This window comes from Theropithecus gelada, chromosome 7b (genome assembly GCF_003255815.1).
Source record: "Theropithecus gelada isolate Dixy chromosome 7b, Tgel_1.0, whole genome shotgun sequence".
Taxonomy (NCBI): Eukaryota; Metazoa; Chordata; class Mammalia; order Primates; family Cercopithecidae; genus Theropithecus; species Theropithecus gelada.
Genome location: NC_037675.1, coordinates 75,522,615 through 75,549,873, shown reverse-complemented (window position 1 = coordinate 75,549,873; position 27,259 = coordinate 75,522,615). Strand labels below are relative to the sequence as shown.

The 27,259-nt window shown below is 44.9% G+C and overlaps 1 protein-coding gene and 1 pseudogene across 2 annotated transcripts in view; both read right to left on the bottom strand.

The window, feature by feature from the left end:
• Positions 1–2,070: 2,070 nt before the first annotated feature.
• LOC112628310 lies at positions 2,071–2,382 on the bottom strand (annotated as a pseudogene).
• Positions 2,383–14,823: 12,441 nt separating this feature from the next.
• LIN52 (lin-52 DREAM MuvB core complex component) overlaps positions 14,824–27,259 on the bottom strand; it is a 118,712-nt gene continuing 106,276 nt past the window's right edge. For both annotated transcript variants that reach the window (XM_025393008.1, XM_025393009.1), the window contains exon 6: positions 14,824–17,439. In XM_025393008.1, the coding sequence (XP_025248793.1) occupies positions 17,384–17,439 (56 nt within the window). In that variant the 3' untranslated portion in view covers positions 14,824–17,383. The remainder of the gene's footprint in view (positions 17,440–27,259) is intronic.

The window sequence follows — 27,259 nt, the reverse complement described above, 5'->3', positions numbered from 1 at the left end:
TGGGGAGGCAATGGCAACCCCCTCCCAAGATAAGCCACCGTTACCCTGCAGGACACCTGCAGGCCTGATCACAGTAGCCTGGTGGAAGGTGTGGGGAAAAGACCTTCTTGTTGTTACCATCTCTTTTGGGCACGGGGCATGCAATTCAGCAATAGATGTTAAAGTTTAAAATGCACACGGTCTTTGATCCAGCAATTCCCCTAATAGTGATACATCCACAGATGCCTAAACTCAAGGATATTTGCTCATCACAACATAGTTTGTAGTAGCAGAAGACAGGAAATGACCTGAATGTCCATCACAGGACCTGGCTAGGTAACCGAAGGCACATCCACACAGTGGAATAGTATGTAGCTGTTACATCTCTAGGTACCAATATGAACAAGATCCAAGATAAATAGAAAAAAAAAAAAAGCAAGCTGCAGAACAGGTGTAGTTTCCACAAGCTGCTAACTAGTGGTCTGAAGGTTATGGGATGGCAAGTAGATGTCTTTTTTCATAATCTGTTCGTTTTAAATATAGTTTGTATTTACTACCTTTTCAAAAAGTATTTAAAAAGTCATACAAGTTTTTTTTTTTTTTTTTTCCAAATGAAATCTAACTTGAAATCTGAATTTATAGGCAAAGTGCCTCTGGTTGAACTGGGGGTGGAGGCCCAGTCCTACCCACCTATTTCCTTCCTCCCCTCCCCTACAGGCTCCAAGAGGGTCATCTGGAATCCATCATTGTCCACTGGAACTTTCTATGATGATGGAAATGTATGCAGTTCTACACTGTCCAATACAGTGGTAGTCAGTAGCCATAAGTGGCTACTGAGCACTTAAAATGTGCCTAGCGTAACTAAGAAACTTATTTTATTTTATTTTTTTCACTCTGTCCCCAGGCTGGAGTACAGTAGCGCCATCTCGGCTCACTGCAAATTCTGCCTCCTGGGTTAGGTGATTCTCATGCCTCAGCCTCCCGAGTAGCTGGGATTACAGGTGTGCACCACGATGCCCGTCTATTTTTATTTTTTTAAATTTTCAGTAGACAGGGTTTCACTATGTTGGCCAGGCTGGTCTCAAACTCCTGACCTCAAATGATCCACCTGTCTCAGCTTCCCAGAGTGCTGGGATTATAGGAGTGAGCCATTGCACCTGGACAGAAACAGAATTTTAAATTTTATTTACTTTTAATTTAGATTTAATAGCTACATGTGGCTAGTGGCTACCAATTGGGATAGCACAGAAATTTCTTCAAGGCGGCCGGGCGCGGTGGCTCACGCCTGTAATCCCAGCACTTTGGGAGGCCGAGGCGGGCGGATCACGAGGTCAGGAGGTCGAGACCATCCTGGCTAACATGGTGAAACCCCGTCTCTACTAAAAATGCAAAAAATTAGCCGGGCGAGGCGGCGGGCGCCTTTAGTCCCAGCTACTCGGGAGGCTGAGGCAGGAGAATGGCGTGAACCCGGGAGGCGGAGCTTGCAGTGAGCCGAGATCGCGCCACTGCACTCCAGCCTGGGCGACTAAGCGAGACTCTGTCTCAAAAAAAAAAAAGAAATTTCTTCAAGGGACCAAACAATTCAGCTGACCCTGGCCTCCATCTAAGGGAATACCAAACCCAGTAACTGTCACTAGCACCACTGATAACTCCAGAGTTTCCTGCAGTGTAAACACAGGCTCTTTGCTATAGAAAGAACTGAAGATTCCTTCCTTCCTTCCTTCCTTCCTTCCTTCCTTCCTTCCTTCCTTCCCTTTCTTCCTTCCTTCCTTTCTCCTTCTTTCTTTCTCTTTCTTTCTTTCTTTCCTCCCTCCCTCCCTCCCTCTCTCTCCCTCTTTCTTTCTTTCTTTCTTTCTTTCTTTTAAATGTATACTTTAATAAGTATAGAATGTATAAACAATTAGGTAATCTTGTGGAGAAGCTGACCAAGATACATAAATTAGGAAATACAAGTGTCCATCTAAATTTTCTATATTTCATTTTTTCATAGTATTTATTAAAGATGTTTAATATACAGTTTCTCATCTGTCATTTTGGAAATCCTTTATTGTAAACAATTCTATTTCTGATGACAAACAGCAGTCACCATGGTTATTCAGCACCTCCACGTTGGATAAATTCAATTTCTTCTTGAGATACAAGTTTTCTTCTGTATTTCTGAGGTAATGTTTTTATTATTTCTGCAGTATCTGGTGGACCCTGATACATCAGCAAATTTGGTGATTTACTTCCCTCAGAATGTTGTGAAATTACAGAAGAGTGAGGTGGTAGCCCTGCTGATCTCAAAGCTTCTGATACATTGGGTTTAGGATTGTCTCTTCTGTCAGGAAACCTTATTAATGGAGTGTGTGGTTTGACTACCTGAACGACCCTAGTGGCAGACGCCATCTTGCTGCCCATCATGACCCCTGAAAAGGGGCAGTTTCCGGGGCACGAGCGAGCTGCAGCGATCACCCGAGTCCCGGGTGGCTGGGGGTGCACTTCCCGGGATGTCACCTCTTTTCTTTCTTTCTTTTTCTTTTCTTTTCTTTTCTTTCCTTTCTTTTCTTTCTTTTCCTTCTTTCTTTTCTTTCTTTCTTTCTTCTTCTTTCTTTCTTTCTTTCTTTCTTTCTTTTTTTTTCTCTCTTTTCCTTCCTTCCTTCCTTCCTCTCTCTTCTTTCTTTTTCTTTCTTTCTTTCTCTCTTTCTTTCTTTCTCTCTCTCTCTCTCTTTCTTTCTCTTCTCTTCTCCCCTTCTCTCTCTCCCTCTCCCTCTCTCTCTCTTTTTCAGACAGTGTTTTGCTCTTGTTGCCCAGGCCAGAGTGCAATGGTGCGATCTCAGCTCAGTGCAACCTCCGCCTCCTGGATTCAAGTGATTCGCCTGCCTCAGCCTCCTGAGTAGCTGGGATTACAGGCGCACGCCACCATGTCTGGCTAATTTTGAATTTTTAGTAGAGATAGGGTTTCTTCATGTTGGTCAGGTTGGTCTCGAACTCCCGACCGCAGGTAATCCACCCACCTCAGTCTCCCAAAGTGCTGGGATTACAGGCGTGAGCCACCATGCCCAGCCTGAAGATCATTTCTAACAGAATCAGAATTGCACTGATAGGAAGCATGTCAGAGATGCTGGTAGCCCTCTTGGAATCCCAGTTATTTTAGGAAGGAGCACCTGAATGATCCATGAGTGAAAAAACGTATCTTTGGCTTTGAGATCAGTGGCCAGTTCCACCTGGGAAGAATTTAAGTGATGAGTTAGGTCACTGGAGGCATCCACTTGGCAACTGTGCAATGAGCCTCTACGATAGGTCAGGCTCTGGAGAAACAGAAACACACATCTGGTCCTCGCTCCTGAGGAGCCCGCAGTCTGGGGACTGATTTCTCAGTAAAGGGTGGATAGACAATGGTGCTCCCTCGAAGGAGAGCCCAAGGGTGCAGCAAGGGGCTTGGAGTTTGGCTGACAGCCCTCCCCTGCACTGAGGTCACGGAGAGTGAGGGCACAGGACAGGGCCCTCCAGTCCTTATGCTCAGTCGCTGGTGGAGCATGAGTGGCAGCTGCCAAAGGGACATGTTGACCATCTTCTGTCCTTCTTTCTGACTTCATAGCTTTGAACCCAGGGTGAGTCTGGGATCCTCTAGATTCCCCTATGCTATTGCCCCAAATAGCTTTCATGGCGTGGTTTGAAACATAAAAACCAACAGCTTTCATCAGCGCTTCCCTTTAGAGGCTCAGAGAACCTTAACTTCTTTTCAGGCACAGCTTACAGAAAGTGCACAGCTATTAACTGCACAGCTCGATGAATGTTTATACACATACCCTCCTGTGTTCACCACCACTCAGATCAGGAGAGAATTTCCAAAACCCCAGAAGGCTCCTGGACCCCTTTCCAGTTAATACCTCCAAGGTAACTACTATTTAGACTTCTATCACCTAGATTAGTTCTATCTGTCATAGAATTTCATACAGATGGAGTCACACGGTATGTGCCCTTCATTCGTGTTTGGGAGATTCATTCATGTTACTGTGTGAAGCAGCATGGTAGTTTGTTCATTCTTTATTGCCAATTGGCATTCCACATAGAATATACAATCTATCCATTCTCCTGCTGATGGCCTTTGTTCCCCCAGTTTTTTACTTGCATGAATGAAGTTGCTATTGGTTTCGCATGTGTCTTTTGGTGTCAGCTCATTTTTGTTGGGTATAAGTGGAATAGGCATAGGCATATTCTTTGAATTCTTTTTTCTTTTTTTTTTTTTTTTTTTTTTGAGACGGTCTCACTCTGTTACCCAGGCTGGAAGGCAGTGGCACAATCATGACTTTCTGCAGCCTCAAACTCCTGGGCTCAAGTGGTTCTCCTGCCTCTGCCTCCCAAGTAGCTGGGACTACAGGTGTGCACCACCATGCCTGGCTAATTTAATTTTGGAGAGATGAGGTCTCACTATGTTGCCCAGGCTGGTCTTGAACTCCTGGCCCCAAGTGATCCTCCTGCCTCAACTTCCCAAGGTAATGGGATTACAGGTGTGAGCCACCATGCTTGCCACTCCCTGTCCTTTTTTTTTTTTTTTTTTTTGACAGGGTCTCACTCTGTGGCCCAGGCTAAAGTGCAATGCTGTGATCATAGCTCACTGCAGCCTTGAACTCCTGGGCTCAAGCCATCCTTCTGGTGCTGCCTCCTGAGCAGCTGGGACTACAGGGATGTGCCACTGCGCTGGCTAATTTTATTTAATTAAGAAACATCTTTTTTTTTTTCTTTTGGTAGAGATGGGGTCTCACTATGTTGCCCAGGCTAGTCTCTGGCTCCTGGACTCAAGTAATCCTCCTGCCTCAGCCTCCCAACGTGCCGGGATTACTGGTGTGAACCACCGCAGCGGGGACACTTGGTCCTTTCGACAGCCTGGTGAAGTAGTTATTTTCCCCCTTTAATGGAAGAGGAAACTAAGTTCAATAAGGCTAAGAATCTTATCCAAGGCCACACCCCAAAGCCATTAAGTAGCAGAACCCATATTCAAACTAGAATGATCAACTGTCACATGGTCAAGACTGTTTCTCCTCCCAGGAAACCCCTGAGTTCCAAGCAAATCAGACGGTTAGTCACCCTAATTCAAACCTGACTGGATTCAAAATGGAGCTTTTTTTTTTTCTTTGAAATGGAGTCTCGCTCTGTCACCCAGGCTGGAGTGCAGTGGTAGGATCTCAGCTCACTGCAAGCTCCGCCTCCCGGGTTCACACCATTCTCCTGCCTCAGCCTCCCGAGTAGCTGGGACTACAGGCGCCTGCCACCACACCCGGCTAATTTATTGTATTTTTAGTAGAAACGGGGTTTCACCCTGTTAGCCAGGATGGTCTCGATCTCCTGACCTCGTGATCCACCTGCCTCGGCCTCCCAAAGTGCTGGGATTACAGGTGTGAGCCACCACGCCTGGCCCCAAAAGTGAGCTCTTAATCATCAGGCTGGGATTTCCTCTGGCCTAACATTTCACCAGACAGCACATGGTGTTAGCACAGACTCAAGGCAGAATATTTTGTCTTCAAAACACTCATGTGATATCAGGATTTTACTTGTTTTTCTTTTATTTTGAAGAAAGCGATTTCATTTGTTTTTGTTTTTTGTTTGTTTTTTTTTTTTTTGGGAGGGGGGACGGAGTCTCGCTCTGTCACCCAGACTGGAGTGCAGAGGCGCAATCTCGGCTCACTGCAAGCTCCGCCTCCTGGGTTCACGCCATTCTCCTGCCACAGCCTCCCGAGCAGCTGGGACTACTGGCGCCCGCCAGCACACCCGGCTAATTTTTTGTATTTTTAGTAGAGACGGGGTTTCACCGTGTTAGCCAGGGTGGTCTCGATCTTCTGACCTCGTGATCCTCCCGCCTCGGCCTCCCAAAGTGCTGGGATTACAGGCGTGAGCCACTGCGCCCGGCCTAGAAAGCGATTTCATTTAAAGTAGATCTGAGTTGGGTAAGAATAAAGTTATTTATATGAAAAGAATTTTCTAACACAATCCATCAAACAAGGATTTATTCAGCACCCATGAGCTGAAAAGAAGTTTAAGGCAGTCCTTGACTTCAAGAAATTAATCATTTACTTAGGGAGCTAAGAGGAAAGCTTAAGGAATAAAATGAGAGGATAATAAACAGTAATAATAATCACCCCATATGTGAGTACTTACTGTGCCCAAGGGGCTTTACAGAGTCTAATTTAATCTTCACAACACAGCTGTGAGATATGTTCTGCTGTTATGCTCATTTCAGATGAGGAAACCAAGACTTGGTGAAGTGATTTGGTCAAGGAAAAAAATCATTGAGCTGTTCACTTAAGATTTGTAGATTTAATATAAATGAGTTACGCCTCTGATAAATCTTTATTGAATGGGAAACGCTTGAAAATACAGACATCTTTTCCTTTCTCTGCTCTTGAATATCCTATCCCCAATAATTTAGTGCAAAATTTTAAATATGTATTTTGGCTTGTTTCATTTTAGGAAAATAGCAGTTCAGGTCAAAATGGCGCTTTTAGCCTTAATGGCTTGGGTGCAAATAGGCACAGCTTGTGACTGTGAAATCAGAGGTCCTGGCTTGCAGCGGGGTTCCGGGGCTGACACAGTCCAATGGGCCAGTGCAACCTGCTTGGTACTCCGGCTGCACAAACTGTTGGCCTCATGGTCAGTCCTGACCAGAAATGCACAAGGGTATTTGTCCCCTGGGTCCTCAAGGTCAGCTCCTCCATCTCCCTCCAACACACCCCAAACCTTATCACATCCCTCAACCTCCTGACCCTGCCACCCATCTCTGCTTTTCAGGTGTGCAGGCCCCCACCCAGAGGCACCTTCATCATTCCTCCCTGACACGTCAACTTTCATTTTCCTAGGACGAGTCTCATTTGACAGTCTCCTGCCCATATTTCTAAGCTCTCTGGGTCTCGGTGTGCTATTTCTCTGTCCTCTCTGGGGGTTGTAACACCAATCATCTGCAGGTTTCATTAGCATGCTGTTTACCCCTGTCTTTCAGATCATTAATGAAGATGTGAAGTGAGACACCAATCCTCACGGCCCCCACCACGTGCCCCCTCCCGTGCCCGGCGCTGCTGGAGTCATTATCCTTCCTGGTGTGACAGGGTCAGAACCAAACCAATTTGCATCAATCTTTGGTGATGCTGTGAAGTGTTGCCTGCCCTGCAATGCTGCTGCCGTAACAACTGCTTCAGCCGTCTGGTCTGGAGTGCTCTTCTCTCCTTTGGAAGGCTCATCAGATCTGGCCACCCCAGTTCTGGCTGAAAGCCCCAGAGCGACTGCAACGGTCAGGCAGGATTCAGGGCTACACATGGCTGACATTGTTTCTTCTTCGTTTCGCTCTCCTGAGCTGGGCAGAAAGCAGTCCCTCTTTGGCAAACAGGATGGACAAGTGCATGCACTAGTGGAGGAGGGAGCAGACGTGGCAGGCACGGAATTTTACTCGTTGCTGCATCTATTTCTATCAAGGAAAATGGGGAGTGCTCCCCATTCCCCCCCATTTTCTAGCCCAGGCCTAGTCAGATGTGTGGGTTTGTATATTCTGGGTACTTGGGGCTGATGTGGTCAAGTCACTTCTTGGGGAGAAGGTCAATTCTTCTCCACTATTTTCTCACGTCATTTGGTCCTGAGGCTTTTATATCTTCTTTAGCAATTCCATGACTATGCTTCTCATCCTGCAGGGAGACTGACTTTATATACACACTTGTCTCCCAATAAAAGTGAGAACCACCTCCTACACATCCCTTGTGTCTTCCAGACCCAACTCAGATGAAACGCACTTCCTTCTCTTTCCTGAGAGTGCAGCGCCTCCAACTGGTTGTGATGAAAACATGAGTATAATTCCAGATTCTTCTCTGACCCATTCCTACTCCTGACCCCCAACTCATCTTTTCTTCCTTCTCTTCCAGTTGGGAAGGGGAAGGTAAGCAGGGAGAAAGCAGTGAAGGAAACTCTCGCAAACACAACATCTGAAGTAAGGTGCTGCATGCCCAAGAGCTGGGGGAAACTTAATGCTAAGACTCTACAGCAAGGTTAGGTGAGACATACTTTCTCAGGATAGGGAAAGACTGAGGAAAAAGATAGCTATTTGGCAACACTGAACACCTATGGACTGAATGATTTTTTCTGTTCCTGGGCAAAGGCTCTGAGGAGTGTGGGGAGAGATGGAACTGTCATGAATAGGGAACAAGTTTTTTTTCCCACATTACATGCAATGAAGTAGAGGTCCTAGGGCATAGCTGGATGGTTATTAGGTGCTCAATAAACACTTATTGGTGTACAGATTGATACACATTTGCATACTAAAGAACAAATTTCATTACCATATACAAAGGTCATCGATGAACTATGTATGTGTGCACATGTGTGCAGGATAACAGGCTGAGTTGAGAAGCAGGGCTTTTAAAATCTGTATATCTGGCCCCAGAGGCTTTTTTCTCCCTGTATTATAAAATCAATACCTGTTTCCGTAGAGAGCTTGGAAAACGTAGAAGAAAACAACAATACCCCATATTCCTCCAACCAGGCAGCAAGCACTATTACCACCTTTGCCTATTGCCTTCTATTCACCGCCCCACATTGCTGTAATCGTGTTACATCCGGCTATTTCACTTATCCTTATGACAAAACCATTTCTTCCATGATATCATAACCTCTTTGCAAACACACCAAATGGCTGCATGGTAGTTCACTGTGGGAATGTACCCTGATTTACTCAACGGCTGCACATCTGAACAGCCTTTGGGACCCTTGAAGGCAGAGGCAGCAGCAGCAGAGGTGGATAGCAGGAAGCAGGAGGCCAAGGTGAAGCAGCTCTCAGGACCTTGCTTTCCCATGAGCCCTCCCCATTCCTCAGAGACCATTTCTGGTTCCAATCCTCACATATCCCTCATGGGTCCTGCTGCAGCCAGCACTTCTCATTTCCACTCAGCCTCAAGTCACTGACTTTCCCAACTTGACTCTTCTCAGCTGCTCCTTTGTGCAAAGTCACTGGCTCAGGCCAACTTGGCTGCTGGGGCTTGGCTACATCCAAGAAGGCCCTGGGATGTGACTTTCAGCCTCACTTGACCCCGAGGCCTCAGGCTGCAGAGTCAGGCCAGGGTCTCTCCATGGGTTCCCAGAGAAGGCAAAGCCCAGAGGAGGCTGCCAGGGGAGCAGAAGCCTGAGTGGACCCTGCTCAGTCCTGGAAAGGGAGCGAGAACCTGACAAGTCTCACACCATAGAAAACTATCTGGCCCAGGCACAATGGCTCACGCTTGTAATCGCAATATTTTGGGAGGCTGAGATAGGTGGATCACTTGAGCCCAGGAGTTTGAGACTGGCCTGGGCAACATGGCGAAACTGTATCTCTGCAAAAAATACAAAAATTAGCCAGGTGTGGTGGCATGTGCTTGTGATTCCAGCTACTTTGGAGGCTGAGGCAGGAGGATTGCTTGAGTCCAGAAGGCAGAGGTTGCAGCAAGCTGAGATCGTGCCACTGCACTCTAGCCTTGGTGACAGAGGGAGACCCTGTCCTCTTGATAAAAAAGAAGGAAGGAGGGAAGGAAGGAAGGGAGGGAGGGAGGGAGGGAGGGAGGAAGGGGGAGGTTGGGAGGGAGGAAGGGGAAGGGAGGGGAGGGGAGAAGGGAAGGGGAGGGGAGAGGGAAGGGGAGGGAAGGGGAGGGGAGGGAAGGGGAGGGGAGGGGAAAGGAGAAGGGAAAGGGAGGGGAAAAGGGGAGGGGAGAAGGGGAGGGGAGGGAAGAGAAAGGGGAGGGGAGGGGAGGGGAGGGAAGGGAAGGGAAGGGAAGGGAAGGGAAGGGAAAAACTATTTGGAGGAATGTGGAGGACTGGAGGGTGAGGGGCAGCGGGTTATGACCCAGTCCAACAGGGAAGTGTGTTCCTGTGCAGTGACTAGAAAAGCATGGTTGCTCAGAAAATACGAGGACCACAAAGATTAGCAAAGCACAGTGATTTGAGGCTTATGTATGCCAAGTTCAGTATCAGCTCAGAAACCTGCCAATGTCCCAAAGAATACCTTTCCCTCCCTTGCTTAATGCCACTGTCTGTAGAGTCAACGATGGTTTCTACTGAATGTCCATGGGCCTCAGTGGGTGGAAGGATGGGGGTAGGAGAAATAGTAAACTGTCAGCTCTTCTGAACGGTTACGGAAATAGTATTCTGCTTAACTGACTAGTCAAGGTAACCAGAAGTTACTATATTTTCCCTGTAGGGATTGCCAATTTTTTTTTTTTTTTTTTTTTGAGATGGAGTCTCACTCTGTCACCCAGGGTGGAGTGCACTGATGCAATCTCAGTTCACTGCAACCTCTGCCTCTTGGGTTCAAGCAATTCCCTTCCCTGAGCCTCCCGAGTAGCTAGGACTACAGGCACCCACCACTACACACAGCTAAATTTTTTTGTATTTTTTTTTTTTAAGTAGAGACGGGGTTTTACCATGTTGGCCAGGCTGGTCTTGAACTCCTGACCTCAAGTGATCCACATGCCTCAGCCTCCCAAAGTGCTGGGATTATAGGTGTGAGCCACCATGCCTGGCCTAGGGATTGTCAATTTTTAATAAATATGAGTATAATAAAAAATTAAATACTACATGGCATCTGTTTTATATATCTATCTATCAAGCAATTATACACATAATGGGTAAGATATGCCATGCACCGCTCTCAACACTTTGCAATACTCATTTAATCTCTACAGCTACCCTAGTAGTTAGGCGCTATTTGCACCCAGGCAGCCTGACTTCAGAGCCTGTGCCCTTGTCCATGATGCTGATATGACTCTTTAAAGTGGAAAAAGTCCTAAGGAAACCAAGGCTTAGAGAGAAGTAACTTACGCAAGATCACCCCTGCCTTTCTCTCAAAATCCAAGCACTTATTATATCTTTGACCAGCAATGAGGCTATGAACACCGAATGTCAAGGCACAGTTCATTCTTTCAACAAATTCTTATTTTAGCACCTATTATGTGCCAGGTAGTTCTGTTTATAACCAAAGAAACTGCATGAAATTGAACAAATTTGGATCAATTCTTTGGCATGTCCCAAAAGTTATTTTTAACAGTCAAATCTTATCATTATCTTCTCTATGTCTCAGAAAAATGAAGGTAGAAAAACAATGCCACTTTGATTACTTGAGTTTTTTGGCTTCTCGGATTCTACATAACTGAATCTCCTTTTGTATTGGAGGTCACTTTCAAAAACACCAGGTATAGAAATCAAGACAGAAAGCAGAGGGCAAGAGAGAGATGAAAATATGTGAGCCCAATTCTGCTCCGAACTTGAGTTTAATTGAGATTCCAACTGCCATTCTCCCCTGCATTCTTTTGTCCCTGGCTATGACCAAGTTTACGGCTGTATCGCCCCAAGTAATCCCCGTAATGGGCTGCAATCCTGGGGGAGCTGTTTTTGTTCATTAAGTGGCCAACCTCTGAGCCACATGGAGTGCGGCCAGTTATGGCTTCTTGCCCTGGCAGATGGGCCACTTTTCTGTTTTAAACAAACAGAGATCTTTCAGGAGAGAGGAGACAGTAGGCAGGGGTTGGGGACACAACCAGAGACATAAAGGTGATGGGTGCTAGAAATGAGGGCCAGAGTGAGGGGGGCAGTGGGTGCCCCTTCCAGGTCATGCAGTCTTCTAGGGCAGAATTCACTCATGTGCTGTGTGTTAGCTTTCTCTGCAATGGTAACTATAGTTGTATAGGGCTTACAGTTTGTGAAGGGCTCAGTGTAGTTCCCGGAATGATGCCAGCGGTCTGCAGGGGTGGGAGGAGTGACGGGGCCATAGACAGGAGGCAGCGAATGAACAGAGTGGGGCAAATGGCTGAGAGGGGGCTTCCCCTGAGGGTCAGAATTTCTCAGTGCTTCAGACTCCAGCTCAAGTAACAGGGGCCAGGCTGTGCCCAGAGCAGTTCTCTCAAGTCAACTGACTCTTACCTCTTTGCCCACAGCCCCAGTGTCTGCTTCTCGAAGTTGGGGAAACATTGCAGCAGCTGCTTGTTGGGAGACCCTGTCCCCTCACTGCATTGCACCACCCCCTCCCCGCCACCTGCCCCACCACCCCATGTCTGTCCTCTGGTTAGAGTTGTGTGAAGCGGAAGACAATTTGGGGCTTATTAGTGTCCCAGGGAGACATGTAACTTGTGTTGCTGGGACCCAAACAGCAAGAGTCTTAGCGGCAAACTCCAGCCGAGAAAAGACTGAGGAATTGTCTCACCTAATTACAGGGAATGGCCCTCTTTGTGTTTGTGATTCGGTACGGTTGTCCGATCGCTTTTGATCGCTTTTCTCTATTTGCTGGCTCAGGCCATGCTGGAATTGTGCTAATTAGAAGAGAAATGGACAGAGTGATCCTGTCAGCCCTGGTTACTGGTGGGGACAAAGCAGAATATTATTCTGAGGCAGTGTTTTGTGAGGGCCCTTCTTCCAGCTCTCATTAGGAGGAAGGGGCCCACAGGAGGGGAAGGTTCCAAATGCCTGGCCCAGCTAATGGAGCACTGGGGTGTTCCTGTGCTAATTAACAGGCTCTGCCAGCACTCACGCCAACCAGGAGCCTCACAGTTACACCTGGTATCGTCTGAAGCCCCCAGCTGCTCGAGAGGAAAAAGTGCCAGGCAAAGGGTGGGAAGGCCAGTGGCCTCTTTAGGCATAGACAGGGACACATACCCCAAATGGCAAAAAGCCTACATAGATAGGAAAAGTCAGTTCCAGTCCATCAGAACTTACAACCGTGGAGACACCACCCTTTGCCACTCTCTGGGGTTGGGGGTTGCAAGACTCTGGTGAAACAAAGCCCACATAGGGATCAGATATCCTTGTAGCTCTCACAAGATGAAGAAAACAGAGAATGGAGAACATAACCAAATGCTTGGAGATGGAGTTAGTGCCGAAGCTGAGAACTGGTAAGAGACTGTGTTATTTGGCTTCTGGGATCATCCACCTTGGCCCAACTGTCCGTTTCCTCACTTCCTGCTCTGCCTGTTCACCTTCCTGTGATGGCTTAATCCTGGAGGAAACAGGAGGAGTCAGGGCATCCCACTGGAAATGAAATTTCTCGGCTTCATTTCAAAGCTCCTGGGGAAGTCGAAACACCCTTCTGAAGCCACAGGGACAAGGGGATGACTTCCATCAGTTCTATTTTCACTGCCTTGATCTGGGAGAGTCCAGAAGAGCAGCTAGAGAACTAAAACCACGGAGCAGTTAGCAAGTGTCCATTTAAAAAATATGATAAAAATGGAAAGATAAAAATGATGGCATTTCAATATCAACACAATTAATACCCTGTGAACTTTAAGTGCTCTAACCTATGGAAGGCAGGCCAAGCAAATCAGCAGAGGCCTAGACTCTGGGAGACTGAAGACAGCAAGAAGTAATGAGTGCTGGTAAGAAAAAAAATGTTAATAAGAATTTGCAAACGTGTCTCCAAGCTCCAATACTATGCTTTTCAGAATGTTGCTGCTCACATTTAACAGATGCTTTCCAGGATGGTATTTGGAATGGCAAAGGAAAAGGGAAAAAATATCTGTAGGCAAGTAATAAACAATTATTTACTGTAAAAATAGTCTCTAAAGACTTAGAACATTCATAACACTGTCCCTGCTTAGTCAATCAGCCGTGCTTTTCTAGATCACAGAAATCTACTGTTCATCCAGATGTCTTTTTTGGAAATAAATGATGGGCCTATGATGAGAAGCAATTTGCTGTCCTTAAAATGAAATGCTTTCTTTAAAAGGGCATATTCTGGTCTAGAGCAGGTAAACTATCAATGGGTGAAAGCAGTAGCGGTAATGAGTACTTCCTCTTTTCCAGTTCTTGAACACAGTTGAAAAGGAACCCACACTAAGGGATTTAGTAGATGGCAGATAAATACTTGTTTTCAATCTATCATGTGTAACCAGAAGTCTGCAAGCAAATAGCTTTTGAACCCCCAGTTCAAAGAAGACATTGAAGAACTAGATGTGTAGGAGCCAGCTATACCTTGAAGAGTTTTGAATTTAGTAGGAGAAATAAGATATGTACTCAGAGCCAGGCGCAGTGGCTCACGCCTATAATCCCAGCACTTTGGGAAGCCAAGGCCAGAGGATCTCTTGAGGCCAGGAGTTTGAGACCAGCCTGGCCAACATGGCAAAACCTGTCTCTACTAAAAATACAAAAATTAGCCGGAGTGTGGTGGCATGTGCCTGTAATCCCAACTACTAGGGAGGCTGAGGCAGAGAATCGCTTGAACCCGGGAGGCAGAGGTTGCAGTGAGTCAAAATTGCACCACTGCACTCCAGCCTGGGCAACAGAGCGAGACTCTGTCTCAAAAAGAAAAAGTACTCAGACCACTTAAATATAAGGCAGAGTGTGGTAAGAGTCACAGGGATGATATGGGGAAATGCTATAGGAATGCAGGGGAAGGACCATTTCCAGCTGGATCATCAGGGGATTATAGGAAGCATAGGTTTGATAGATGCAAAAGGGATCCAAGATCTTCTAGGAACTCAAAGGCAGGAGCAAAGGCACTCAAGTGAGAAACTGGGAACTGTTCAGAGTAACTGCAACATGGACTTCATACATAGGAGAGGAAGAAAACTAAACGGAAGGGTTGATTAGGATTACATGTAGAGAGTCTTAAAATGCCAGGTCAAGAGATTGAGACTTTATTAGTAGACATGGGAAGATATTAAAGGTTTCTAAATACTACTGTAGGGTGTTGGGCAGTGGTAGGATAGATTGGAAGGCAGGAGACCAAGTAGATGACGGTAAAGCCCCAAACTATCCACTAAGTATATTAAGGAGGAAGACAGTGGATTGTTTATCATTATAGTTGTACTTTCTGATGAGGTCTGTGCTTTAAATATCCAACTCGGCCCTCTGAGGAAAAACTCACCCTCCTGTAAAAGGGACACATTTATTATGAAGACACAGAAACCATCACATACAAAGTACAATCCTTTAACATCCTGAAATACATATACACACACACTGTACATCAATTTATATTATCAATATAAAAATACATCATTAACATTTCTAAGGATGACAAATACAAAACCAATAAATATCGCAATTCTAAAACATCTACTTACATTAAGTGCTGGTGGATAGGATGATGGTAAAAGAAAGAGGCCAAAGCGGACCAGAAAACCAACTACCTGGCTTCCAGTTACAGACTTGAGTTGGTTTGGGGGAGGTATCCCAATCAATTTCCCCAAACACTTAAAAGTGCCTGATGTCATCAACTCTCAAAAACAGAGCAAAGGAAGAATCTGACATTATGGCACTATTTTTTGGCCACACACACATACACACACAAACTCTTCAACCGCATTTAGTGAGATACAGAAATATCCATCGACAATGAGTTTAAATTAAAATCAAAGCCCCTACAACCTAACCTTCTATGTAGCACCCCAGTAGAATGTTTTACTTCTCATACTCATCTTTCATATCTTATGTTCAGTCTTTTTTCCTCTCAATAAGTAAAACTACATGGATGGCCAAACGAGAGAAAAATTCAGCGTTAATTCTAGCATGAGAACAAGGCACAAATGTCAGAAAATGGTTAATGGATCAGCTTTTAAACTGAAGAGTGCCATGCCCTAGCAAACACTCACGACTCAAAACTTGACCATAACTTTTCTTGTGTCCAAACACCATCAGACTATTGCCACAGGGATCTTCTTTTTTTTTTTTTTGAGACAGAGCCTCACTCTGTTGCCCAAGCTGGAGTGCAGTGGCATGATTTTGGCTCACGGCAACCTCCACCTCCCGGATTCAAGCGATTCTCGTGCCTCAGGCCCCCAGGTAGCTGAGACTATAGGCATGCGCCATCACGCCCAGCTAATTTTTGTATTTTTAGTAGAGACAGGGTTTCACCATGTTGGCCAGGCTGGTCTGGAACTCCTGACTTCAAGTGATCTGCCCACCTCAGCCTCCCAAAGTGCTGGGATTACAGGTATGAGTTGCCTGGCCAGGATATTCTTATTTATTTATTTTGAGATGGAGTTTCGCTCTGTCGTCCAGGCTGGAGTGCAGTGGCGCGATCTTGGCTCACTGCAACCTCCGCCTCCTCGGTTCAAGCAATTCTCCTGCCTCAGCCTCCCGAATAGCTGGGACTACAGGCCCGTGTCACCATGCCCAGCTAATTTTTGTATTTTTAGTAGAGATGGGGTTTCACCATGTTGGCCAGGATGGTCTCTATTTCTTGATTTCATGATCCGCTTGCTTCGGCCTCCCAAAGTGCTGGGATTACAGGCGTGAGCCACCGCGCCCGGCCCCGGGATATTCTTTTGTGCAAAGTTTAGGAAACTCCATGCACTTCTCAAAACATCAGATGCTGGGGGCTGGCTTATACGAGAAATATAGAGAACACATATAATAGATTTTACCCATGGGCTAGATTTTCAGATTTTAACAGAGACAGATAAGTGGTGAAGAACTCCATGAAAGTTGTATTTAAGTCAGAAGATTCTCTTTCGTGTGTGTGTGTTTCTATTATATAGATGAACTATCTCATACGTGCTGTCAGAGGGGACAATCCCACCATACCATAGCACATTCTTTTAAGGTCAATTAGGGCTTCTAGCTTTCAACCAAATGGGAACTCCTATAAACCATCCCGTTTCTCTTGTCTTTCAGGCTACACTGACTTTCTTGCTTGAATCTGTAACAGATTAATTAGAACTTGAAAATCCTTTCTGTCACCTTCACATTGGTCTTTAGATCTAGAACCCAAGGCAACCTTGGATGGGCCTTTCACTATACAAGCTAATTCCAGGAGGGACTCAGGGATCCCTTTGCCCGAAGTCAGAACTGGAAGGTGGGGCTGGTAAGTAAGGAATGAAAAGCAAATGGGACTATCATAAGAGGTATAGAAGTTTTAAAAAACAGATGTACATTTCAAGAAGATTCTGGTTTCTCCAGCTGGGTATTCTGGGAACTTAGTATATACTAGAGAGTTCACAGGTCAGGCTGCATGGTCTGGTCCAGAATCTAGTTGGTCTCTGGTCTCCTTGCATCAAAAACACTTCCTAAGAGATCAAGAACAATTCAAAAGAACCCATCCAATCAACATGTCACAACTGACTGCCATGACTGAGTCAAATCAACCGTAAGATCCTGGGGCTCCTGAATCACTTCCAGAAATGAGAAAGCAGGACTTTGACCTTTAAGAATGATATGCCCTCAGCTGTCATGTTACCAATATCCGAGGCTAAGAAGGTTCAAGTCTGAAAGCTGACTGAGTAACTGCAATGATCCTTGGGTAGAGCAGATTCTTCTCTTGCTGCTGAATGTCCTCAGACGCGTAGAGTGCCAGGAACAGGGGAGAGGGCAGTCCTGGAGGTACACCCTCTGGTCTCTCCCAAGCAAGCAGTGAGGTGTGCATTGTTAGAGGTGCACCGGGAAGGGAGCTTGGTTTCGAACCCCAGGACATCCTGTCCACAAGCAGCTGCTACTTCTTGGGCTTCTCTAGAATATTGAGGAATTTCCCCCGTGTCATCTCTCTGGCTGGAATCACAAAGCAAACAAATGATCAATGAAAACCTAAAATCTGAAAAAAGAATCATAGAAAGATTTAACTTAAAAATGCAGATTGATTTAAATTATATATCAAGTTGCTATCACAACAGATTTAATCATCACCAACTAACCTCCTAAAAGAGGGTAAAAACAAACCGTTACAGACAACTACAACTCTACAAAGCTATTCTGAAGTTGGCAATGGAGATACACACCAAATGACTGCGAAAGATTTTATCATTCACCTTTAAACAAATCACCAGGGGATTCCCCCAAAACCTATCTCTGTCTTAAGAATCTAACCTAATACTCATGTTCACTATCTCAGGGGGTTTGCTTTTGGAACCTAAAATCCAACCAAGATTAGTCTTCTCTGGGTTGCTGCTCTCTGGACATTTATAATCTCAAATCAAAATTAGAGATCATTTACCCTATCTCTCGGCAGTGGTAGTCCCTGGATACTGTAATATAACAGGGTTTATATTCCCTTAGTGCAGTTCATCTGTGGATGGTGTCATAAAGTAGGGTTTATAGAGCTTTGGTCTTCTTTCCCTTGGCATTGTCAGTCCTTAGATATTTAATATAGCCAGCCAAGGTTTATGTGTCTTTCTCCGGCTTTCAGCACCATCAATCTTTGAATGCTGTAGTTACAAGTGGGTTTATATAGCTACTTTCCTACATAGAAGGTTCCAAAATGAAAGTAAAACATTTCTCAGTTACAAGGGCCACTCCAGAGGTCCCCCATTTTAGATCTCAGAAAGCATACGTAGTGTAACAGCCCCTTCCTCATCCTCATCCTAAAAGGCCATGTTTTCAGATTTCTTAAATGGATTTAACAGTGCAGAAAGTTTCTGATGGCTGATGGCTGGCTCTGGGAGCCAGGCCTTCTGGAACCATGCAGTAGGCACAGGGTAGGCTGTGTGGCCTCCCAAGAACACATCTCCATCATGGCCAAAGAAGTGAGGTGGCTAGGGAGGCACCCTCAGGAACGAGAAGGACCTTCACCCAGGCCTCCTTGTTGCCTTTCCCAAGTCCAGAGCAAACGGAGCTAGATGAATGGCCTCCCGCTCCCCTCTGCCCCAACTTAAATTTAACAGTTTGTTTTATTGTACAATGAAGACATAAAACAACACAACCTCTGGGACCACAGGGAGGCTTTTGGTAACTTCAATCTATACGTTCCCCATCTTTCACTAGTTCCTGTGCTCCAACAGAGGGAAAGGAAATTCCATTAACTAGGCATAGAAGCCCAGTGTTGGGTCTTGCCTCACGTGCCCACAATCCCAACCCAGATCAAATCAAACAGACCGTTCCTTCCTTTGTGGATTTATAGCAAATCCTGTATAAGCAAAGTTCCTATAAGACTTGCATGCAATTCCTTGCTTATATAGTTGTCTTCCTCTACTAAAAGGTACTGAAGGCAGAGACTGTTTAGTGCTTTGGACTTCTCTCCCTCGGCAAAAGATCCAAACAATCAGATCCAAACTCCAGCGCACGTGCCCTCCTGTTCACTTGTCATCAGAGATGTTAACATTTCTGATTAATTCATATAGCCCTTATTTTATTCCTCATTTCTTTATCCTCGCTCTGCTGCAGTGCGAAGATTCTTACCGACCTGCTACAGACTCAGCAGACTGGATAAATTATAATACACCAAAGAACTAGAACCAGAAACGCAAAAAATGTTAGTTTCCTTCCTTTCCATCAACAAGTATGACTAGTTAGTGGCCCTCAGTTCTCCATTCTCTACATGATGGGAGTCTTTTTAAATGTGCCTTGCTTATTTGACAAGAAAATCATTTCCCTTAATACAAATAATGCCAAGTTAATGGAGAGATTGGGGTCAAGGACTAACTACTCTAGAGAAAATCCAATCAAGTACTGTCTTGCCCATAGGAGGTAGCATGGGCTTCTTGCAGAGAACATAGGATTTGAACTCAGTTTAAGTTCCAGCTCTAGCACTTAGCAGCAGGGTGACACCCTGGGCTGGGCAGATCTCTGAGCCTCAGTCTCTTCATTTGTAACGGAGAGAATGTTAACACCCTACTTTTCTCTTGGATATTAGCAATGAACACGCTGGGTATAGTGCTAATCATTAACACAACATTTTCCAGAGGTGGGTAAGCTCTCTCGCACTCAGTATTTTCTGAGTGAGTGAATGAATGAATGAATGAATGAATGAACAAACTGCACAAAGGGAGGCTAGCAAACAAAAAACTCCATTCCTTGGAATCTTTTCCCTCAGCTTGAAGGAAAAGAAATTTCCTTATACTTTTGGGCAGATTGTCTCACTTATTTCTACTAGATGGGTTATCTGCCTACTCTCAAGTTTAAACATGCAACAAATGATCCTGCAACATGGCTGGAAGCAGGAGCTTTGGAAACCAAACATGGGCAATACAAAACTCTTCTGGAGAGAACACAGCCTGGTTCCAAAAATCCTGGGCCTGCCGGGCGCGGTGGCTCAAGCCTGTAATCCCAGCACTTTGGGAGGCCGAGACGGGCGGATCACGAGGTCAGGAGATCGAGACCATCCTGGCTAACACGGTGAAACCCCGTCTCTACTAAAAAATACAAAAAACTAGCCGGGCGAGGTGGCGGGCGCCTGTAGTCCCAGCTACTCGGGAGGCTGAGGCAGGAGAATGGCGTGAACCCGGGAGGCGGAGCTTGCAGTGAGCTGAGATCCGGCCACTGCACTCCAGCCTGGGCGGCAGAGCGAGACTCCGTCTCAAAAAAAAAAAAAACAAAAAAAAAAACAAAAAAAACCCAAAAATCCTGGGCCTGGAGCACTGCACTGCTCTAACTAACGATTTCTGCCTGCTGACCTTCAGACCCATCAACTCCTTACTGTTTTTCCCCAAATGGGAAAATGACCAATATTTTTAAGACTTAGAATTTTAAAAGATCCACACAATTCAAGGGGTCAAAAGGGTTTAAAAGGAAAAATAAATAGATATTCTATTTTCTAGAAGTCTCTCAGTGGCAAGCTCTCCTTGAATTTAACCAATCCTTTTTAACAACCCTTTTTCCACTCAATCATTCCTCCCCCTTCAACCTAATCCAAGTACACAGAGCTGCAGGAAACCACTGTAAAAGTAGAAGTAATTCAAAAGACATCATCTCCTACATGGGAGGAGAGAAAGTTTTCCTACTCGCCAGTCCCATATAGGAGATATACGAATGTATGACATAGCCGCTCCCTAAAAGAGGGCTGTGCCCTATAAATCAGATGCTAAGCACCAACCCCTTTTTGTGCACAGAGAAATTGCTGTGGGTCAGGGGCTGCTCCAGAGCATGTGCCCTCCTGTTCACTTGTCATCAGAGATGTTAACATTTCTGATTAATTCATATAGCCCTTATTTTATTCCTCATTTCTTTATCCTCGCTCTGCTGCAGTGCGAAGATTCTTACCGACCTGCTACAGTAATCACCGCCCGCTAACCACACCCCCCCAAACCTAGTGAAATTGTTTAGTGATGCCAACCGCGCTTTTAATTTGCAAGACATCAGACACAGAGGTAATTTATACTAACATCTGTTCATTTTTGACTTCTGAAACAAACTCGCACATGCTGCTACAAAATCCCATTAGGAGTAGGGAGACAGCCTTCTGCTACTATTCTGTATTCCTCGTCTACACACACACACACACACACACACACACACACACACCTCTTCTAGTAGGGTCTTATAAATAAATGTATTTTACTCTTAGCTTTTTAAGCTCCCATCAGGAATTTCAAATCTCTTTGGGGAAAAATCTTTAGAGATGACTACTGCCTGCTTACAGAGAAGAGAAAGCCATTTCTATTCCCCACTGCCTAGTTCTGTCCCTTCTTCTTCACAATGGTTATAGCTTGGTATAATTCTAGAATGAATAGCCAGCGTAAGATTACATGTTCTTCAGCTTGGCACTTCCAGTTCCTCCATTTTCTCCTGTTTCTTTGTTCCCCATAATGTGTTATATAGAAAACAATTCTAGACACAATAAGATTGGGAGACAGCGTTATCTAGAGTCAGTGAAATGTGTCTGTCAACTATTTTCTTTTTTTTTGAAACAGAGTCTCGCTCTTGTTGTCCAGGTTGGAGTGCAACGGCACAATCTCAGCTCACTGCAACCTCTGCCTCCCCGGTTCAAGTGATTCTCCTGCCACAGCCTCTCAAGTAGCTGGGATTACAAGCATGCACCACCACGCTCAGCTAACTTTTTGTATTTTTGGTAGAGACAAGGTTTCACCATGTTGGCCAGGCTGGTCTCGGACTCCTGACCTCAGGTGATCCGCCTGCCTTGGAAGCGCTGGGATTATATAGGCATGAGCCACCTCGTCCAGTCTGTCAACTATTTTTTGATTCTGGATTTATTCTCTAAGATCACAAGGTTTCACAGGAAGGCAACACTGCTTCCATTCTAATAACTATGCCAAGAGGGGCCCACTGGTCATCAGCCACTGTTGCATGCCGTGCAGGAGAGAAGCATGACCCCTATGTCAAGTCATGATTTACAGGCCCTATTATGTTGGACATAGATCACAAATTGAGAAAGCCACAATTGAGACTGTCACCATAGGGTTAACACGTTAAATGCTGCAGAGAGTGTGGAGAGGAGACTGGCTACTACACACCGAGAGACAGCAAATGGATAGACTACAATCAACTTCCAGGTTTCCACTGTTTCTGTTATCCGCCACCCATTTTGTAGTTTCTCCAGGGCTATCGGGTTCATGGCAGCTGTAAATACCTGAGAATACTTGGAGAGGTCAGGGCTGAAAGGAGGACTCCACTGTGCCTGCTCTGAAAGTGGTGTGTGGTTTAATGTAATCTCTTCTTTAGACTCTCCAATTCCTCCATCCTACATTTAGCCTTGCTTCTGGCTCACTTTCCACAATGACTATCCCCAAACTGCCTTCTCTGCAGTAAATTTTTCTGGTGGCTGGTTGAAAAAGATTCAGTGGTACAGATTGATTTCTCACTGGTGAGGGGATGAGGGATTACCAGAGGCACCCTGGTTAACGAGATTGGGTGCAGAATCTCTCTCGAGACCAGCCCTCTCTGCCAGGGCTCTGCACCTTTCGCCAATGACATATGGGTTTTATTACAGAAAGATTGTCCAGATTATACCTTTGAGGCAATTGCCTGATAAAATTCTGCTCAGCTTTTATGTAGGGAACAATGTAAAGTTTAAGTAACTTTTTAATGAAGTGGAAGAAACTCATAGTTCAGTTTTTCAATTCCAATGCAAACTACTTTAAATATTTCTATGCCTCAATATAATTAAAAATGTTTTTGAAGGGGGCACAAATTGCTTTCCACTGGATTTCTCCCATTCAGAAGAGCAATTAACAGGTTGCTTTTAGCAGATTCTAATATGAGTGGCCAGGAAACAAAGGAGACAACATAATATTGTGAAAAGAATAGGACTTCAGCTCTTACATTGACCCTGGGCCACGCAGGCAAATTACCAAGTTATTTTTCTGAGCTCCTTTCCTCATCCATTCAAGGTAGGATTAATACAAAGTCACATAGGCATTCAATAAATGCTTGCTACTGTACAACTATTTCTTTCATTTCAAACACGAAGTTTATTTAAGCAATAGGATGCCTGATGGGAAAACTATCTAAGATTCATTTCTTTTAGAGTAACTTATCCCTACTTAAAGACATATTGTCCTACATGTAACAGCTATGTATAAGAGTTTAAAAACGGGTTGGTTTTAGAATGACAAGTGAAAAACACCAAAATTCTCCAATTAAACAAGGTATGGAAGGATTTTTTTGTTTTTTTTTTTAATAAGAGACAAGGTCTTGCTCTGCCACTCAGGCTGGAGTGCAATGGTGCAGCCATAGCTCACGGCAGCCTCAACCTCCTGGACTCAAGTGATCCTCCTGCCTCAGCCTCCTAAGTAGTTGTGACTATATGCGTGCACCACCTGGTTAAATTTTTTAAAATTTTTTGTAGAGACAGGATCTTGAACTACTAGCTTTAAGTATGGAAGGATTCTGTGTTATTGATTTTTATTAAATGATGAGAGCAAAATAACTTAATGAAGTATAAAGATAAGAGGTGAATGAGCATGCCACTAATGGAGAAGGGGGGCATTGCCACAGAATCAGTATTTATCCCCATCTTATCTCCATCTGATGTTGATCAAAACATACCATTGGCCATTTAGTTTAAAAAATAAAAAGGCAATATGTTTGTGCACAAATGCCAGTCACTTTATGCACAATAAAGGAATGAGAAAGGGGTACACAAAAGGACAGAAAAAATCCACACTGTTGTAGTCAGGATGGCGTTCAATGGAGTTGTAGTTTTCTGAGAATGTATTCCTGGTCTGTGGGAATAGATTTCTGGAGTAAAGAGCAGGTTCCCTTTGTAGTACACACCTCCTGTCTACTGCTGGAACAAATCAATTGTATCCTTATTTCCAACTGTGCAGGTGTGTCTATCTCATTAATCGGCTGCCCATCAAATTGGAATCTGATCTGCCTCATTGATAAACTGTTGTTCACAATGAGCTTGCATTAGTCTACAAAGTGATGTATGCCTCTTACTCTAGACTGCACCACTGAATGATCCTACCCCTCCACCTTCAAATTAATATGACCACTGTTGGCAGGGCATGGTGGCTCACACCTGTAATCCCAGCACTTTGGGAGGCCGAGGCAGGTGGATTACCTGAGGGGTCAGGAGTTCGAGACCAGCCTGGCCAACATGGTGAAACCTCATCTTTACTAAAAATACAAAAATTGGCCGGGCACGGTGGCTCAAGCCTGTAATCCCAGCACTTTGGGAGGCCGAGATGGGTGGATCACAAGGTCAGGAGATCGAGACCATCCTGGCTAACACGGTGAAACCCCGTCTCTACTAAAAAATACAAAAAACTAGCCGGACAAGGTGGCGGGCGCCTGTAGTCCCAGCTAGTCGGGAGGCTGAGGCAGGAGAATGGCGTGAACCTGGGAGGCGGAGCTTGCAGTGAGCTGAGATCCGGCCACTGCACTCCAGGCTGGGCGACAGAGCGAGACTCTGTCTCAAAAAAAAAAAAACAAAAATTAGTTGGGCGTGGTGGCGTGCACCTCTAGTCCCAGTTACTCAGGAGGCTGAGGCAGGAGAATTGCTTGAACCCAGGAGGCAGAGGTTGCAGTGAGCCGAGATCATGTGACTGCAATCCAGCCTGGGCGACAGAGTGAGACTCTGTCTCAAAAACCAAAAACCAAAAACCAAAACCAAAACAACCACTGTTCTCAGTCTTGCTTCCTTCCTTGGCCTTCTTGTCGTCATGGTGAGCCCTGGAGTCTCCTTAGCTGCTGCTTTACAGGAGGTACCAGATCTACATCAAGTAAGCACATACATAGCACCAGGAGTGGCAAAAGGAGACCTATATATTTCTAAAAAGATCTTCCAATGCAAGACAAATGGTAACACGAAAGACTTGCATCTGTGTAACGCATACTGTGGCGTATTAAGCCTGGCTGCAGTAATGCCGGGTACTAGATGGAGGCAGCTACCTTCCTTAACTGTACCAGTAGATACTTCTAGCCAAAAGGAATATATAAAATCCCAGTTTAGTGGCCGGGCGCGGTGGCTCACGCCTGTAATCCCAGCACTTTGGGAGGCTGAGGCGGGCGGATCACAAGGTCAGGGGATCGTGACCATCCTGGCTAACACGGTGAAACGCGTCTCTACTAAAAATACAAAAAAATTTGCCGGGCGAGGTGGCGGGCGCCTGTAGGCTCAGCTACTCGGGAGGCTGAGGCAGGAGAATGGTGTGAACCCGGGACGCAGAGCTTGCAGTGAGCCGAAATTGAGCCACTACACTCCAGCCTGGGTGACAGAGCAGGACTCCATCTGTGAAAAAAAAAAAAAAAAAAAAAAAAAATCCCAGTTTACTTTAAATCAATGTGCTAAAGGCTGTTAATTTAATTGGCCTCATAAAAGATGTTTTTATAGAAATGATGCCATTTGTTATAGTTTTGACTCTTTAAAAATTACTCTTTTGGTCCCTGAAATCTTGAATGTATTCTATCTTGAATGTATTCTAACAGCTACGACAAAAGGCACCTACTGATCAGTTATCATTGTGTGCCGTGAAGAAAAGAAGCACAGAGGGGGTGGTGAAGAGGGAAGGCAGTCTCATGGAGCACACACTATGTATTAGATATTAGGAAGATTCAAATAAAGTCAAAGACATGCTTTCCCACAGAAAGAGACTATTCTCAAAGGCCATGCTGCCTTTGAGATGGGGCTAGCTGTTGTTAACAAGTATTCTGGTGGATTGGCAGAGAACAAAAAGAGAGCAATGTGATTTATAATGCTGATTTCTGTCTCGCAGGAATGTGCAACGTTTCCCTGTGACTCTGGCACAGAGCTGGTGTACAGCAGAGCAGCAGTTCCAGGGCAGTCTGCCAGACTGAGACTCTTCACCACACTCCAGCTGTGTCAGATCTCCACAGGAAAAGTATCATTAAGTGATCGATAAGTCAAGGACTAAGCACTTTTAATGCCTCTGATATGAGAGCAGCTGGTGCTAGAGTCACTGTCAAGAGCAGAAGGAGCTGTGAAAAGCACACAGTGTCACTGGATGAGGAGGGGTCTTTTGGAGTTTCATTCCATTAGGACACCTGGTGGCCCTCAGCAGGTGGTGTAACTGTAATAAGGTCCACTGCCTGTTCTCAGTCAACTCTTGTGGAGAAGTACACACAAGCAACAGTCTTTGGTGTAAATCTTACTTGTCTCTAAAATATATAAAAGTAGCATTTGAAGGTCAGCAGCCTTGAGGCTTTTGCCTTAAGTTCTTTAGGTGACCAGGCATGATGGCTCACGCCTATAACCCCAGCACCCTGGGAGGTCGAGGCTGCTGGATCAGTTGAGGTCAGGAGTTTCAGACCAGCCTGGGCAACACGGTGGAACCCCATCTCTAGTAAAAATACAGAAATTAGCCAGGCATGGTGGCACACGCTTGTAATCCCAGCTACTTGGGAGGCTGAAGGGGGAGGATTGCTTGAACCTGGGAGGCGGAGGTTGCAGTGAGCCGAGATCACGCCACTGTACTCCAGCCTGGGTGACAGAGTAAGACTCTGTCTCAAAAAAAAAAAAAAAAAAAAAAAGGTATTTAGGCATAATAAAACATTTCAAAAAGGAGGCTAAAATACTACATATCTGAGAAAAGAACAGTCTGGATCAAACTATCACAGACTATCAAAATTTTTGTCCTCAGTATTCTCAAAAAAATCTTTTTGGGAGCACACTTTCTAGATTATCATTTTATTGGGTATCTTGGCTCTCTATCAGGACTCTTCCAAAAGGGTGCAGTGGCCAAGAACAATGTTTCCTCCAGTGACTTCTGAGAAAGAAAATTTTATTATTTATTTTACTTTTTAACTTTAATTTTCTGTAGATATGGGGTCTTGCTATGTTGAACTGGTCTTGAACTCTTGGCCTCAAGCAATCCTCTTGCCTCAGTCTCCCAAAGTGCTGGGAATACAGGCATGAGCCACCATGCCCGGCCTGAGAAAGATAATTTTGTATCAAACTTTTTTCTTCAATTCAGAGTAACACCCATTTGCAGAGTGTTTTATCCAAGAAGTAATATGAAAAAGAAAAGCCAGGACTCAACGTGCAGGTAAACAAATTTGGACAGTTCCAATATGGAAAATAATTTTAATGGCTTTTCATAACAGAAAAAAAGGACAGAAATATCCAGCCAACAGATTTATTTTCAGAATATAAAACATCAAGCAGGAACATAAAATATGGGAAGTGTCAGCCATGATGCCTGATGATTGAAGGCAGAAGTAGAAGAATCTTAAT